Source organism: Cutaneotrichosporon cavernicola, assembly GCF_030864355.1.
Source record: "Cutaneotrichosporon cavernicola HIS019 DNA, chromosome: 1".
Lineage (NCBI taxonomy): Eukaryota > Fungi > Basidiomycota > Tremellomycetes > Trichosporonales > Trichosporonaceae > Cutaneotrichosporon > Cutaneotrichosporon cavernicola.
In genome coordinates this window covers 574,967-588,493 of record NC_083393.1, presented here as the reverse complement: position 1 = coordinate 588,493, position 13,527 = coordinate 574,967, and the positions used below count along the sequence as shown (strand labels likewise).

The following is a 13,527-nucleotide window of genomic DNA, read 5'->3' as shown; positions in this document are numbered from 1 at the left end:
CTCGGCGGACATATCCGTTCATCCGTAGCTCAATTTCCCTACTTGACCATCCTCCATCCAGTCACTCACTCACTCACCAACTCACCAACAATGGCAGCCCTCTCGGCGCTCAGCGCCCAGCTCAAGGCTGATGATTTCACCTCCATTCCTATCATGTACGTCCCACTCCTCTATTGCATGCCTCGCTGATACGCCCCACTCCTCTATTGCACGCCTCGCTGACCCCAGCGACATGACAGACGCGGCGCATCCCGACGCGTCCCGGCGCCATGCCGTGGCGATGGAGATCCGGGCCGCGTGTCTCAACCAGGGCTTCTTTTATCGTGAGCGAAAATTCAATGGAGACTGATGACAGTCAAGAACCACGGCGTGCCGAAAGCGGTCGCGGATGCGGCGTTCGACCAGTCCAAGGCGTTCTTTGGGAGCGGGAACGAGGTTAAGCGCTCTGTGAGTCGGTTGGGAGCTCGCTGCCTACCCTATCTGGATTTCATTGAGCAGCCGGGTGCACTAGCGCACCCTCGCCGTCGTGATCCCCGCTCACGCAGATCGACATCTCCAAGTCGGACAACTTTCGTGGCTACATGGGCGTCCTGATGGAGAACAACGACCCAACCAACAAGGGCGACTACCACGAAGCCTTCAACCTCGGCCTCGACCCCTCCCTCGCACCGGAAAGCATGGGTACAGAGGGCAGCGGTGACAGCAAGATGCAGCATGGGGCGAACGCGTGGCCCCAATCTCAGGTGTGGCCTGGAGCGGACGAGTTTGTAAGTCGAGTCTCCCTTTTTTCTCCTGCTGATATAGAAATCAACCACTCTGCAGTACTACTCGTCCATCCTCGGTCTGGGCCAACGCCTTTTCCCGCTGATCGCACTGGCCCTAGACCTTCCCGAGTCGTTCTTTGACGACAAGATCCAGCATCCCGCGGCTATTATGCGGCTGCTTTACTATCCCGAACGGGAGGTTGGTGCTGATGAGAAGATGCCCGGTATTGGGGCGCACACGGATTTTGAGTGCTTTACGATTTTGAGGCAGGACGATAATGGCACAGTGCCAGCGCTCCAGGTCGCGAATCGGCATGGAGAGTGGCTTGATGCCAAGTGTATTCCGGATACGTTTGTGGTTAACATTGGCGACCAGCTTGCGCGGTGGACTAGTGAGTCGTGAGCGGCGAGCTGCGCTGCATATTCCTTTGGCTAACCGCAGATGACATCTTCGTGTCGACGCGCCACCGCGTACTCCCCACCGTCGGACGGGACCGGTACTCGATCCCATTCTTCTTTGGCTGCGACCACGACGTCGTCATGGACCCGATCCCCACGTGTGTCAGTGAAGAGCGACCGAACAAGTACGAGGTTATGACGGCGGGCGATTACGTCCACATGCGCCTGACGGACATCTATGCGGCGGGCGTCAAGGGTGGCCCGGATGCTAACGGGAGTAGCTGATGCGTGGGTGGACGAGTTGATGCATTCATGACGCCTGTCGATGTGTGGAACAATCGTTTGCGCCCTTTGACTAGCAGTGGCAGTCGAGAAAAGAGATCCAGAAGCATTCCAAGCATCCGTTCAGTTGGTTGGTTACCTGTGGCCGAGAAGATGGGTTGGGTCTTATCAATCGTCTTGAATGCCTGTTCCGGTCATGTCGCCAGTTGTATGCTTCCGAGTGTACTAGTGATGGATGCGTTTGTACACAGACGAGGAGGCGTTCCTTTGGAGTTCCTGGAGGCATGCATCCACACAACATGGAGTATACAGTATACAGTATACATTATGGTATGTTTGCAGGTCGAAACTGCTAGGGGCGATTGCTCGGGTTTGCTCTTCCCGCCGGGCAGAACGGGGAGGCAGTAAGTGGAGAGGCCGGGATGAGAGGGTTTGATAAAAACGCAACTGGTATGAGACGAGACAAGTGTTGAAAAAAGGCTTCGACTTGGATTCCTACCGCAATTGTGGCTTCAGGCACGCTTTGACCCTGCTAACTCAAGAGCACACTCTCACTCACTCTAAAAGGGTACTAAGGACACTAAAGCCTCGTCAGGGAAATAGGCAATATTCATCCATCCCACCACTCCTTACGCGTATCAACCAGCACTTGAAACTCAACTCACTCCCTTCTCTCCATCTCCATCCTCTACTCCATATAGGCAGGCAGGCCTTTACAGCGCCTTCCCCCCCACGGGAACTCGACCCCCTTGGACACAGCTCATCCCCGAAAGCCGCCGTCGACAAACCACGACTCCAGAGAGCGGAACTCTCGGCGCGTCGTCCCCATCATGGACAAGCTGTTCCGGTGAGCAGGACGGAAGACCAAACTGATGACCAGCAAACGCACCGCCGCAAAGGCGCGCAAGGGCAAGGCTAAGGCTGAGCCCTTGGCCCCGATGCCGCCGAGCCTCAACATTGATATCCGCAACTCACTCATCATGCCCAGGTGAGTTGTGCTGCCATGACCATGGTCATGGCCAGTATGGCAGTATGCCTTGTTCATATCCTGGGCCATCTCCATCCAGTTTCCTCCCTTTCACCGCCTCACCGCCTCGCCCCGCCTCGCCTCTTCCCATCTCTTCTCCGCTCCACAATCTCCCCACTCCTCTGCCACCGGCGCAAACCCACCCCCCCCCCCCCCATGCCAGGCCCGAGCACATCCCCTGATGAGCAGTATGACCGAGCGGTTCTCGGTCCTCCTACCGAGCATGACTGCTGCCAACGAAACCTCGCTGCGCTTTCTTCTCGAACAACAGCGCGCACGTGGACACGGCCCGAGCATGACGCGCGAAGAGGAAGACATGCTTCTCGCCGAACTACAGGCCCAAAATCGACCGCGCGCAGAGTCCAACGTCAGCTCGGAATGGGATGGGAATCCACCCCACTTTGACGCGGAATGGCTGGACGGCAGCCGCTCACATAGCGTGCTCACCCACTCGTCGTCTAACCCGTCGCTGCTCAGCTCCGAGAGCACCTCCCCGCGCAAGGGGCTGTCGCCGAGCAACTCGACCCCTTTCGGTCAGGCCCTGGGTTCCGGCTCAATCATGGACCGCACGTTTACGCGTTCGTACGGGTTCACTGGCGCGGCGAGCTTCCGTGACAACAATTACCTGCGAAGTGTCGAGAAGGAGAAGGAGAAGCACCGGGGAAACAGTGGCGACGACCACCCAGCATGGGTCGACCAGAACAAGTCGCCCTCATACCGCGGCAAGACACTGCCCACTCTACCTCCGCCAGACGCGTCCAAGGGAGCCGCGACTCTCCACCCAGACACCGCTCGCACGGCCAGCCCTTCGGGCTCAGAGCGAACAGTAACGCCTACGCCCAGTGTACAGAGCGCCAACATGTCTCATGCGGCATGGAAGATTCCGCGCCCCTCGGAAGTCCAAGAGCCTCCAAGCGTGCACGTGGACGAGGCACCTGGGCCGGTTGGGACAACGTCGACGCTGCGCCAACGGCCCGTCGACCCGCGACGCGGACAACGCCAGTCTCTGCTCATGAACATGAGCCCGCAGCAGGCCAACCGGATATCCGTTGCACTGTTTGAGATTGAGACGCACCTCCGGCGATCGACCGTGATGGAGGGCGTTGCGTTGGAGGACCATCACGGCGAACGCGACGACGACGACGACCGGGAAGAGATGCTGGATGGGGAGCACGACGAGAAAGAACCGGAACGACGTCCATCGGCTGCGTCGTCCATGTTTCCGTTCACGGCGTCGACCGCATCAACGTCCCGCAACGCTTTCAGCTCGTCACAATCAGATGTTTCGTCTAGGGGACACGAGGCCCCGACTTCTCCACCACGCGCCACGCCGTCACCTCGCTTCGACATCGCGCCACACCCGGCCTCGCCGCTCATGACGTCCCCCGATTCCCATGTCGCACCCTCACACTTCCCGTCCCCCGAGCACGCTGCACGGTACACGTCGCCACCACCGCAACCCACGTCGCAGTTTGCATCACCAACATCGCAACCGTCGTCGTCGCGGGTAAACACGAGCCACAGTAACTACGGACACGCGCACAGCAGCTCGATCGCGTCGACAGTGTACAGCGAAGAGGACTACGCAAAGCCCGCGCTCGTCCCGACCCGTCCTCAGCCGGCACGGTACACGCCGTCGCCTGCGTTTGGCGTGCCGTCTGCGTACGTCCCAGGCCAGCCGCGCCCAGTTGGTTCGATGCGGCACGCATCCCACTCGTCAAAGTCGTCAACGCCAACCTCTCCACCCAGCTCGCAATCGCCTGGAACGGTCGATTCGCTTGCTAGGCGTCTCAACTATCCTGCTGTCCCCGGCGCCCGTCCCGAAATGAGCAGCCTCGTCCGTTCACTCTCGGAGCAGCATCCCAACGGCTCGCAGAGCACTTCGCAGTCTCAGACGCCTACTCCTTCCTCGACGTCGCCTGAACACCCGCCTCCGGTCGGTGCACTCGCGTCTAGGCACCAGACGAGCCAGAGCCTGAGCGAGACGCATGGCGCCTCTTGGCGGACCGGCTCACCGTCCGCGCTCCGATCGTCGCCGTCCCAGACGACGATCAACGAGGAGGAGCAGGCGCCGGTGCTTAGGTCGAGAGAGCACTCACCCGTGCTGTCGAAGAAGAGCTCGCCGAAGACGCTCCCGCCCAGCCTCAATGGCGTCAACTCTCTACACCGCACCGAATCCATCGCGTCGGTCAGCTCTACGTGGACAGAGTCTAACGGTACCGGCGACAACGTGTGGGATCGCGTACTCAATGGTTCCCACACGCCACAGGCCGAGCCGCAGTCGTGTGGCGAAGAGGACACCGCCGAGCTTGAGCTGCTCAAGTCAATGAGCGGCATAGGCAAGGAGGAACTCTCGCTCATCCAGGAGCGCCTCGTCGAGAAGGCCAAGAGCGAGCGCGACCGTCTGCGCGCCGATGGGGAGACGACTCCCGTCACTTCACCCGTCACTACACACCCGAACCTCCTTCCGTCCACACCTCCGAGCTACCTTGCCTACCTGCCGAGCAATGATAGCGGGTTCAACGAGCCGCAGTCCCCATTAGCGGCTTTAGCCATGCTCCCAGGTGCCCTTCCGGGTATGCCACCACAACCCGTCGACCCGTCCGAGCTTCCCTACGGCCCCCCGCCACCGCGGCCCGCGCACTCATCCGACGTCGTAGCCCGTACGCAAAACTCCACTCCGTCTCTCCCTTCGTCGCAGAACCAGTCTCCGACCACGGCTGACCACGCTCGTGGCGAGTCGAAGGGACGCATGTGGCTCGACGACGACCCCGAGGCAAAGAGAGACATTGAGAAGAGGATAGCGAACGCGACTTCCGATCTGTTCAGAGCGTCGTCAGGCAGGGCGCACAAGCGCTCTCTCTCCAAGAGCGCGCGCAAGCAGATATCCTCGCCGACGCTTCTTACGTACTCCGCCAATGTCCCGACCGTGCCTATTGCCAACATCGAGGACAGCCCGCACCAGCGCACAGGCTCGACCGACAAGCCCAAACGCAAGCTTAGTCTACGGTGGAAGCGGAAGGGCAAGAAGAGTGCAGAGGGCACGCCACCACCACCGTCGTCGCTGCCTGGCAAGTTCGCCACGCCAAGCACCACCCAGCCCTCCACGGCCAACACACCAGCGAGCGCCACTTCCATCACCAAGTCGGTCGCCAGTCCCACACCTGCGCCGCGCAAGAAGAGCGAAACAGACCTCAACGACTTCCGCTTCCCGAACACGCCGTCGTCGACAAACCTCCAAAAGGAGGTCAATGATGCGCCGCGCCCGGTTGCTGCCCAGACGCCGGCACAGACACAGGCGCGCTCACTCCCCAGTGTCGCCCAGGTCGTGGAGCTGGCCAAGAAAACGCACAAGCTCTCTGGATCCGAGGACTCTGTTGCCCTCGCCAGGTTCTTCGAGTCGGGTCGTGCCGTCGGTCTGAGCGAGGCCCAGCTACAGGACATGCTGCGGCAGAACACCACGCTCAACCGCTCCGGCACGAACACGAGCTCGCGCTCGCACGGGTCCACCGCGCCGACGTCGGCACGTTCCCACGGGCAGTCACCGCAGCCCGGCTCCCCGCTCCCTGGGACTATGCACCTAGGCAACGGTGTCAAGCTGCAGCCGCCAGCGTCACTTGCTAGAATGCCCACGCCTGTAGTTGAGAAGAGCGACGCCGGGAGCATACACTCTGAGCGCGCTTCGAGCGACATAGCCGATACTGAGCCAGTGCCCGTCATCGTTCGCCACACGGTCGTTATGGTCGAGGACATGGATCTGCGCACGCAGACACCACCACAGAGTGGCTTCCTCCAAACCGAGTCCCAAAAGTCGCCGACGCGATCCAACTCGATCCGCCGCAAGCCGGTGCCGATCACTGCTGACGACCGCGACCTGCTCTCCCTCTCTCCCAAATCGTCGTACGCCGCCAGTGCCTCGTCTTACACCGCCTCGCATGCGAGCCACAACCCAGGTCACCAGCGCAACTTCTCCAACGCGAGCTACAGCCAGCGCCAGAGCTATGCGTCTCACCAGCGCCACCTGTCCGAGCAGAGCATCGAGTCCGAGCAGGCCCAGAAGCTTTCCCAGCACCAGCGCACGCAGTCGCAGCAGAGCACGGGCTCGGGCTCGGAGTGGGCACTCCCTCCGCGTCAGTTCGACGGCGCATATGAGGGTATGCCCGACTCTGCGGGGTCAATGCGCTCGTCCGCTCAGGGTAGCATATACGACTACTATGGCGGCGATGGCATGAGCCCTGACCGCGCGTCGGACTTGCGCTACCGTGACTCGGGGAGTGGCAGCGTGGGTCAATCCGGCGGCTACGGGTATGGGTATGAGTACGCACAGTCAAACGACTCGCAGATGGATCGACAGGAGCATGGCACGGCTACAGAGCGGCCCAGCATGACGATGGATCGGCCTAGTATGGCGATGGAGCGGCCAAGCATGGGCGTCGACCGGTCGTCGCAGGCCGTCGAGATTATGTGAGCGTATGTAACCAACTCTACTGACAAACAGGGAATACTCGGATGGCAGGGTTGTGTGGAACCTCGTGAACGCGCTTCGCGACGACGCCCCACGCCCATCGCTCGACACGGACCCGCTACGCCCCTTTGCCCGGGGTGCGGCAATGCGCGACTCGGTTGCCGAGAGCGACACAGAAAGCCTGATAGAGGAGGACCTGCCATGGCGTGTCGGCCCAACCCCCACTCCAGCATTCATGCGCCGCCCCGATACACGGGTATACTACACGTCGTCTGCGGATGTGGCGGACCTGATTGACCAGCTCTCGTCGGACCTTGCGGGCGCTGCTCGCGGCCGCATTGATATCCAGCCAACATCTCCCACGCCTCCCGAGTATCCCAGCATTGAAGGGCAGCTGGACGGGCAGCACGAGCCGGGTCAATTCTCGAACGCGCCCAGCCCGCTCAACGTTCCTCCCAAGCGCTCTGCCAGCCTCCTCCGCCCCGACGCACATCAGGCGTACCAGGCCGGCGTGGCTCCCAGTGGCAGCTGGACTGGCTCGGACGCCAGCGGTGGCGAATCGACGGTGCAGGATCGCCTGCAGGCGCTTATGGACCGGCTGCGGACCGCACCGGGTGGCGTGGGCCGCGCAGCAGAGCACATGTCCCCCGGCTCTCCCAACTAGATGGACTTTATGTTTGTATTCGCACGGTGTGCATGCTGGATGATACGAGCGTGTGGGATGCGCAGCACTTGGGCTGGTATTCTCACCATAGGTTATATGTATAACATACGCTTCATTCAGTGGCAGCGCCACGGCGCGTCAAGAGCGCCAGCCAGCGAGGCGATGCGCTGCACTGGACAGACTGGCCAGATCAACAGACGCCACGCACGCCACGCACGCCACGCACGCCACGCCCCGCCACGCCCCGCCACGTTCCGCCACGCCCAACGTCCAACAAATTCAATACATTTCTAATATCTAGCCCGACGAGCTCGAGCTAGACGAGCTCGACTAATGCTTGCCCGAGTGGCGCTTCTTTTTTTTACTCTTCCTGCTCTTCTTCTTGCTCTTAGAGTGTGACGAACGGCGACTCCGAAGCCACGCCTCTCCCAGTGTGTCGCACGGATCAATCTCGGTACACACGGGCATGGGCGCATACATCCACGGCTGGGCCGAGTGGGTCGGGATCGACGTGATTGCAGCCACGGGCATGACTGGGGTGACGGGGGCCACTGGGGCAACGGTGACCGGGTATTGCGTGGCGACATAGGTGATGGGGATGGTCTGGCAGATGACTGGGGCGGGGTTGCACACCATTTGTGGGGGAGGACACGGTGCAGGCGGCAGGTATGGCCTGGGTGGACATGGGGCGGGCACGTGCACCATCGGGAGAGGGGGGAGGGTTGCGGGGGTGGGATAGATCGGGGCTGGCCGGACAGGCGGTGGGACGGGCGGGGGGACGGGCATAGGGACTTCCTGGAACCGAGGGCTGGATGCCGAGGAGGCTGAACTCGCCGAGCTCGCGTGGCCGTGGGCCTGGGCCTCGTGTGCACATCCGGGACATTGGCCTGGGTTGTCGTGGTTGCACCCCTCGTGGTGATGGTGACGGTGGGGACGGCGGAAAGGTAACCTCTTGCGACAAGCACACAGGCCGAAAAGAATAGCGAGGAACGGTAGAACCGTACCGAGGACAACACCCACAATGTTGATGCTGGGCGTGGAGACGTGGACGTTTGTTGGGTTGGCCGAGTGTGGCTTTCCCGCGAGACCGACATGACGTTCCTTCTTATCGCAGCAGTACGATAAGGCCATGTATATTCCCGAGATGAATGCTTTTCCCAAGCGGATGTCGCCATTCGTCTCGGGGATCGAAGCGTTGGACCACGACACTACGCTGCCCCAACACGTCCTTCCCAACCGGTCGCGCGGGACTACGAGCTGGTTGATTGCCAAAGCGTACGATACGCCTCCGAGGCGGACGTGCACGTCGGCGGTCGTGTTGCATGGCAAGTTCTGAATAAGCCATGTCTAGGTTAAAAACGTACCCAACGCTCAGTGTACACCCTGTCCCTCACGCCGCCGAGCGGCGCGTACAGCGCTTCGGCAAAGGCCAAGGGAACGAAGATGCCGTCCAGGCCGGGGTCGAGAACAGCTGTAGACGACTTGTTGGCATTAATCTTGGTGGACCCGACTTGGAAACCGTCAATGGGGATGGCCCAGGTTGACGCCGACGTTGGCAGCCAGTTGCTATATTTAGAATTGGAATGGAAAGGAAGAAAGGCTCACAAGCGCCCCTCGTATGCTTCGGGAGGTACGCCGCCCCAGTGCATGTCGCCAGCCGGTGCCGACGTGTTCTTGAGGTCAAAGCCGACGGTGATTGATCCGTTGGGGGGACATGCCGCAGGGAATAGCGAGTCGGTTTGCGACTGCTATTAGCTTGGCCCATCTACAAGCTCACCTCGTTGAAACCCAGGCCCCAGTGTCCGCTCACGCCGTCTGGGAGGGATGATGCGCCGCCGGTGGTATTGGTAATACTCATGATCTTTCGGATGTTGCAGACGCCAGCTGGGAGTTGGAGGCGCTGGCCCTGGGCGTAGAGCACATCCTGAACAATCATGCCACCTAGAGTAAGTGTTTCGGAGGCATTACCGGTGCGTCCCGCGAGTGTGAGGTTGAACGAGCTTCCGGCCTCGACCTTTTACATCAGTGTGTTCCATTTACAGCGTACATGAGCAGTGGTGGACGATGCGACGTCGTACTCGGCCCCACTGTGCCGGCACGTCGTGCAGTGCCCCACCGCCGTGAGGTATCCGACGTCTGGCGCTGATAGTTAGGGCCTCAATTACCCAATAGAGACATACAGAGAACGAGGGGGAGTGATTGGGGCAGCGTACCAAGTCCGGGAGTGACAAGGGTACGGCCATCAACGTAGCGGAGGGGCAAAGTGGCTTGGAGTGTGCCGATACGGTCTGCGTCGACGTCGGCTGCTGTGGTGAGCGTGAGAAACACGAGGAGTGGGAGCAGGGAAGCCATTGTGCCTGGCGTGATCACCACGATCAAGCTGGGGCTTGGGCTAGAGATGCGAGATGCGAGATGCGAGATGTGATCCCGACTGGTCAAGAGATGAGAGATGAGGGGGAAGATGAGAGATGAGAGGGAAGATGAGAGATGAGAGGGAAGATGAGAGATGATCAGAAAGGAGTGAGTAATGTTTGTTCAATGTTCGAGTCTGTCTCCATGGTGCGAGATCTGGCGGGTGCGAACGCCCAACGCCCACCGCCCAGATTGGGGTATGAGTGTGTTTGTGCGGCCATGAACGCACGGTCCTCCTAGGTCAGCATTTAGATGGCTGGTATGGGACCCTCATCGCGAGAACTTGGTATTCGTTTTCCAATTGACTCCCTTCTGTTGAGGCCTGTGCAGAGCGAGCGTGTACAGGTGTACAGGTGTACATGTACAGGTGAGCAAGATGAGATGAGCATGTCAGGGTGGATCGGACGCGAACGCAGGTGCCGCCAGCCGCCAGCCGCCAGCGCCAGATAGCATTCCATTCAGTTTGCCAGTTGCCAGGCAAAGTATGTTTGTGGTTTGACGTGACGCGAGGTGATATCGTGTGTTGAGTTATCAAGGTGTGGGTGGAGATGGATGACGGTCATGTTAGACTCGATCACACCTCCACACCCACGTGACTTGCTTCAATTGTGGGTGTTAATTTACTAAGGAAAGGTTTGTTTATTGTTTAGCCGTAACCCCTTTTTCAGGAGGGCATAAATATGTGGTCGCCAGGGAAAAATGATGCAGGGAGTCCGGATATGCCGATCCGCCGACCAAAACAAGACTCCTCCACTGTTCCTTATTCAAACCAGTTTGTATTGAATGGTAATAGGGATATGCTTTCTATCAACGGAATGAAAGGGAAAGGGAATGAGCGGAAAGGGGAAAAAGAGGTCCAAAGACACACTTACTGACGCGGTAACCCGCAACTTGGTAGAATGGCAATACACTATGACAACTGACTGGTAACAACCAAATGAATGACAACAACCTCTCTCTCTCTCTATTTACTCACCTCACAACTTGCATCTTGGGAAACCAAGCTCATCCACGCCGCTTGATCTTTCTCCTGCTCGCCCACTCCTGCCCGCCATCCCATCCACCCCTCGCACCGACGCTCGGACCCACACCCACACCTGTACCCCCCCCCCCCCCCCCTTCATCCCTCGACACCCTCATCTCCACATAACGAGATCAGGACGGCTAGGACGGGATGAACCACAACATCCAGTCGTTGAAATGTGCGTGACCGTCAAAGCACATGTTATGTTTGGACCGCCGCGCGGAATGCAAGGCGTACATTACAGTACAGCACACTACAGTACAGTAAAGTACGCCTCACATACCCCGGCGGTACCCTGGGGCATGCTGCTTGCTGGCCTGACGCGACTGGACAAGAACAGAGAGCTGAATGCAGGTGTCGTCGTCGGTGACGGAGCTGTGGGCAAGGTTTGTGTTGTGTTAGTTTGACAGAGCAGACTGACCCCAGACATGTCTGCTCATCTCGTACACGACCAATTCTTTCCCGGGGGAGTGAGTTGCGCCTGCGCGCTGCGCGGTTCCAACGCGACGAGGCTGACAACAGATATGTACCTACAGTGCGTTGCGCCGGGATGGGAGGGGCGGCAAGGAGGGACAAGCCAACTGGCCAGGGGGCCATGACGCCGGAGCCGGGCTCACAAACACACCCACTCACACCAGGTCTTTGACAACTACTCGGCATCAGTGCTCGTCGACGGGCGACCAATCTCGTTAGGATTATGGGACACGGCGGGGCAGGAGGACTACGAGTGAGTTGCTTTGCTGCGTCGCTGCGTCGCTGACACACAGCCGCCTGCGCCCGTTGTCATATCCCCAGACCGACGTGTTCTTGGTATGCTTCTCAGTCATGAGCCCACCAAGCTTTGAAAACGTCAAGACGGTACGTCGCATTCAGGTCGCGCTGATACCAGAAATGGGTCCCAGAAGTCCGACACCACGCACCAGGCGTACCGGTAATCCTAGTCGGGACCAAGCTCGATCTCCGCGACGACCCCGTGAGCGTACAGCGGCTCAAGGAGCGGCGGTTTGCGCCCATCAGCTTTGCGGCCGGCATGCAACTGGCCAAGGAGATTGGGGCGGTACGATACGTCGAGGCATCGAGCAAGACGCAAAAGGGGCTCAAGAGCGTGTTTGACGAAGCTATTCGCGCAGTCCTTACCCCGCACGATAAGAATCTCACACTTGGCTCGAAAGAGAAGAAGAAGAAGAAGAAAGAGTGTATCTTTCTGTAGGTATTTTATTATCGCTTGATATCCGGCACGTCATCCATCGTAGGCCAGTAATTTGGGATCGCAGCACCAGAGTGCGGCGGCATGCATGAGTTGTATACTACGTCTAGGTCTAGTTTGCGGCGATTTATGTTAGCGCCTCGCGTCCTTGGCAACATCCTTGGCCTGCTGCATTGCGCCGCGGACCTTATCCTGGCCCTGCTTCATTGCGCGCTTGGTACCGGCCTGGGATGAGCTTGACCTCAAAAAGTTCGACTCTAGACTCACCTTTCCGATCCATCCCCGTGCCCGAAGCCAATTAACGACCTTGGGCGTCCACGCGACAGTCAACCCGGCGCGAATGGGCAAGAACCCGACCTTGTGAATAGAGTATGCGAGTGCGATCTCGGCCCACAAAGCCTTGTTCGACCACCAAGCGTCCTTCTTCCCAATAGTCTCGTCGGCCGCTTCCTCAGCCTCGTCGGCGGCCTTCCTAGCCGCGTCGGCCTTCTCCAGTGCCTCGGCTCCAGCCTCGCCATGTCGGAGGCGGCGGTACCACTTTACGAGTTGGTGTGTGTACGGTTCGACCCGCTCGACCCCTACGCTGTGTACAATCGCAAACGCAACGCTAAAATCGACGGCCGACAACGCCAAGTACATGATAATGGCGTAGGAACCATACGTCTTGGTCAGTTCCTTGAATCGCTGAGTGGCCGTCTTGGGAGGTTCTTGGGCGGCCGAATGGGCCGTGTGCGGGTTCGGATGGGTGCTGTTGAACCGACGACCGGGGAGCCGTTGCCTCAAGATTGGGCGGGTGGGGGTTGAGTATGCGCGCGTTGGAGGTCGAGCAGGGGTCACGCGCGGGAGGGGACGCGTGAGGCCGCGCAGCGCTGCCAATCGTGCGGTGCGGAGCCCGATCATTGTGAGCGAGGTGGGGGGGAGGTGATGAGATGGAAAACAGAAAAGTGTAGGTTGTAGTGGCAGTAATAGTTCTTAGTGGCGACGGGCCGAGGGAGATGATGACGATTATGATCCAAAGTCGGCCGGCCGTCGGTCAACGTCAAAATAGTTGGACCTTGGTTGGTTTGAAGCCGGCAGGCACGCTGACCTGTCCCCGGCCCCACGTGGTATTATGTTATTACCCCGCACTGAGTGATCAGCGATGCTATGCTACAGGTACGTCAGTAGGGTCAAAGCGGACGCGACTGCGGGTAATCGTAACTGGATCGCGTCTCCCGCCTCCCGCCTCGCCTCATGCCTCATTCTCACTCTCACTCCCTCTTATGCCTCTTCCTCTTCCTCTT

At 59.6% G+C, this 13,527-nt stretch overlaps 5 protein-coding genes across 5 annotated transcripts; 3 read left to right on the top strand and 2 right to left on the bottom strand.

Moving 5' to 3' along the window:
* Positions 1 to 90: 90 nt before the first annotated feature.
* On the top strand, positions 91 to 1,448 carry CcaverHIS019_0102190 (uncharacterized protein; the record flags this gene model as incomplete). The annotated part of the gene is made up of 6 exons (XM_060597889.1): positions 91 to 155; positions 229 to 323; positions 356 to 447; positions 546 to 767; positions 805 to 1,156; positions 1,207 to 1,448. 6 exons carry the CDS (start codon positions 91 to 93, stop codon positions 1,446 to 1,448), a joined length of 1,068 nt encoding a protein of 355 aa, XP_060452767.1.
* An 827-nt stretch (positions 1,449 to 2,275) lies between these two features.
* On the top strand, positions 2,276 to 7,601 carry CcaverHIS019_0102180 (uncharacterized protein; the record flags this gene model as incomplete). The annotated part of the gene is made up of 4 exons (XM_060597878.1): positions 2,276 to 2,292; positions 2,326 to 2,433; positions 2,662 to 6,936; positions 6,971 to 7,601. The coding sequence occupies 4 exons, from the start codon at positions 2,276 to 2,278 to the stop codon at positions 7,599 to 7,601; spliced, it is 5,031 nt and encodes a 1,676-aa protein (XP_060452766.1).
* A 330-nt stretch (positions 7,602 to 7,931) lies between these two features.
* Positions 7,932 to 9,953, bottom strand: CcaverHIS019_0102170 (uncharacterized protein; the record flags this gene model as incomplete). Its single annotated transcript, XM_060597867.1, has 6 exons — positions 7,932 to 8,933; positions 8,966 to 9,167; positions 9,207 to 9,346; positions 9,379 to 9,615; positions 9,649 to 9,743; positions 9,782 to 9,953. 6 exons carry the CDS (start codon positions 9,951 to 9,953, stop codon positions 7,932 to 7,934), a joined length of 1,848 nt encoding a protein of 615 aa, XP_060452765.1.
* A 1,234-nt stretch (positions 9,954 to 11,187) lies between these two features.
* CcaverHIS019_0102160 (uncharacterized protein) lies at positions 11,188 to 12,247 on the top strand (the record flags this gene model as incomplete). The annotated part of the gene is made up of 7 exons (XM_060597856.1): positions 11,188 to 11,215; positions 11,392 to 11,423; positions 11,464 to 11,507; positions 11,560 to 11,572; positions 11,676 to 11,764; positions 11,805 to 11,895; positions 11,927 to 12,247. The coding sequence occupies 7 exons, from the start codon at positions 11,188 to 11,190 to the stop codon at positions 12,245 to 12,247; spliced, it is 618 nt and encodes a 205-aa protein (XP_060452764.1).
* Positions 12,248 to 12,376: 129 nt separating this feature from the next.
* Positions 12,377 to 13,144, bottom strand: NAT2 (uncharacterized protein; the record flags this gene model as incomplete). Its single annotated transcript, XM_060597845.1, has 2 exons — positions 12,377 to 12,469; positions 12,512 to 13,144. 2 exons carry the CDS (start codon positions 13,142 to 13,144, stop codon positions 12,377 to 12,379), a joined length of 726 nt encoding a protein of 241 aa, XP_060452763.1.
* Between the last annotated feature and the right edge of the window lie 383 nt (positions 13,145 to 13,527).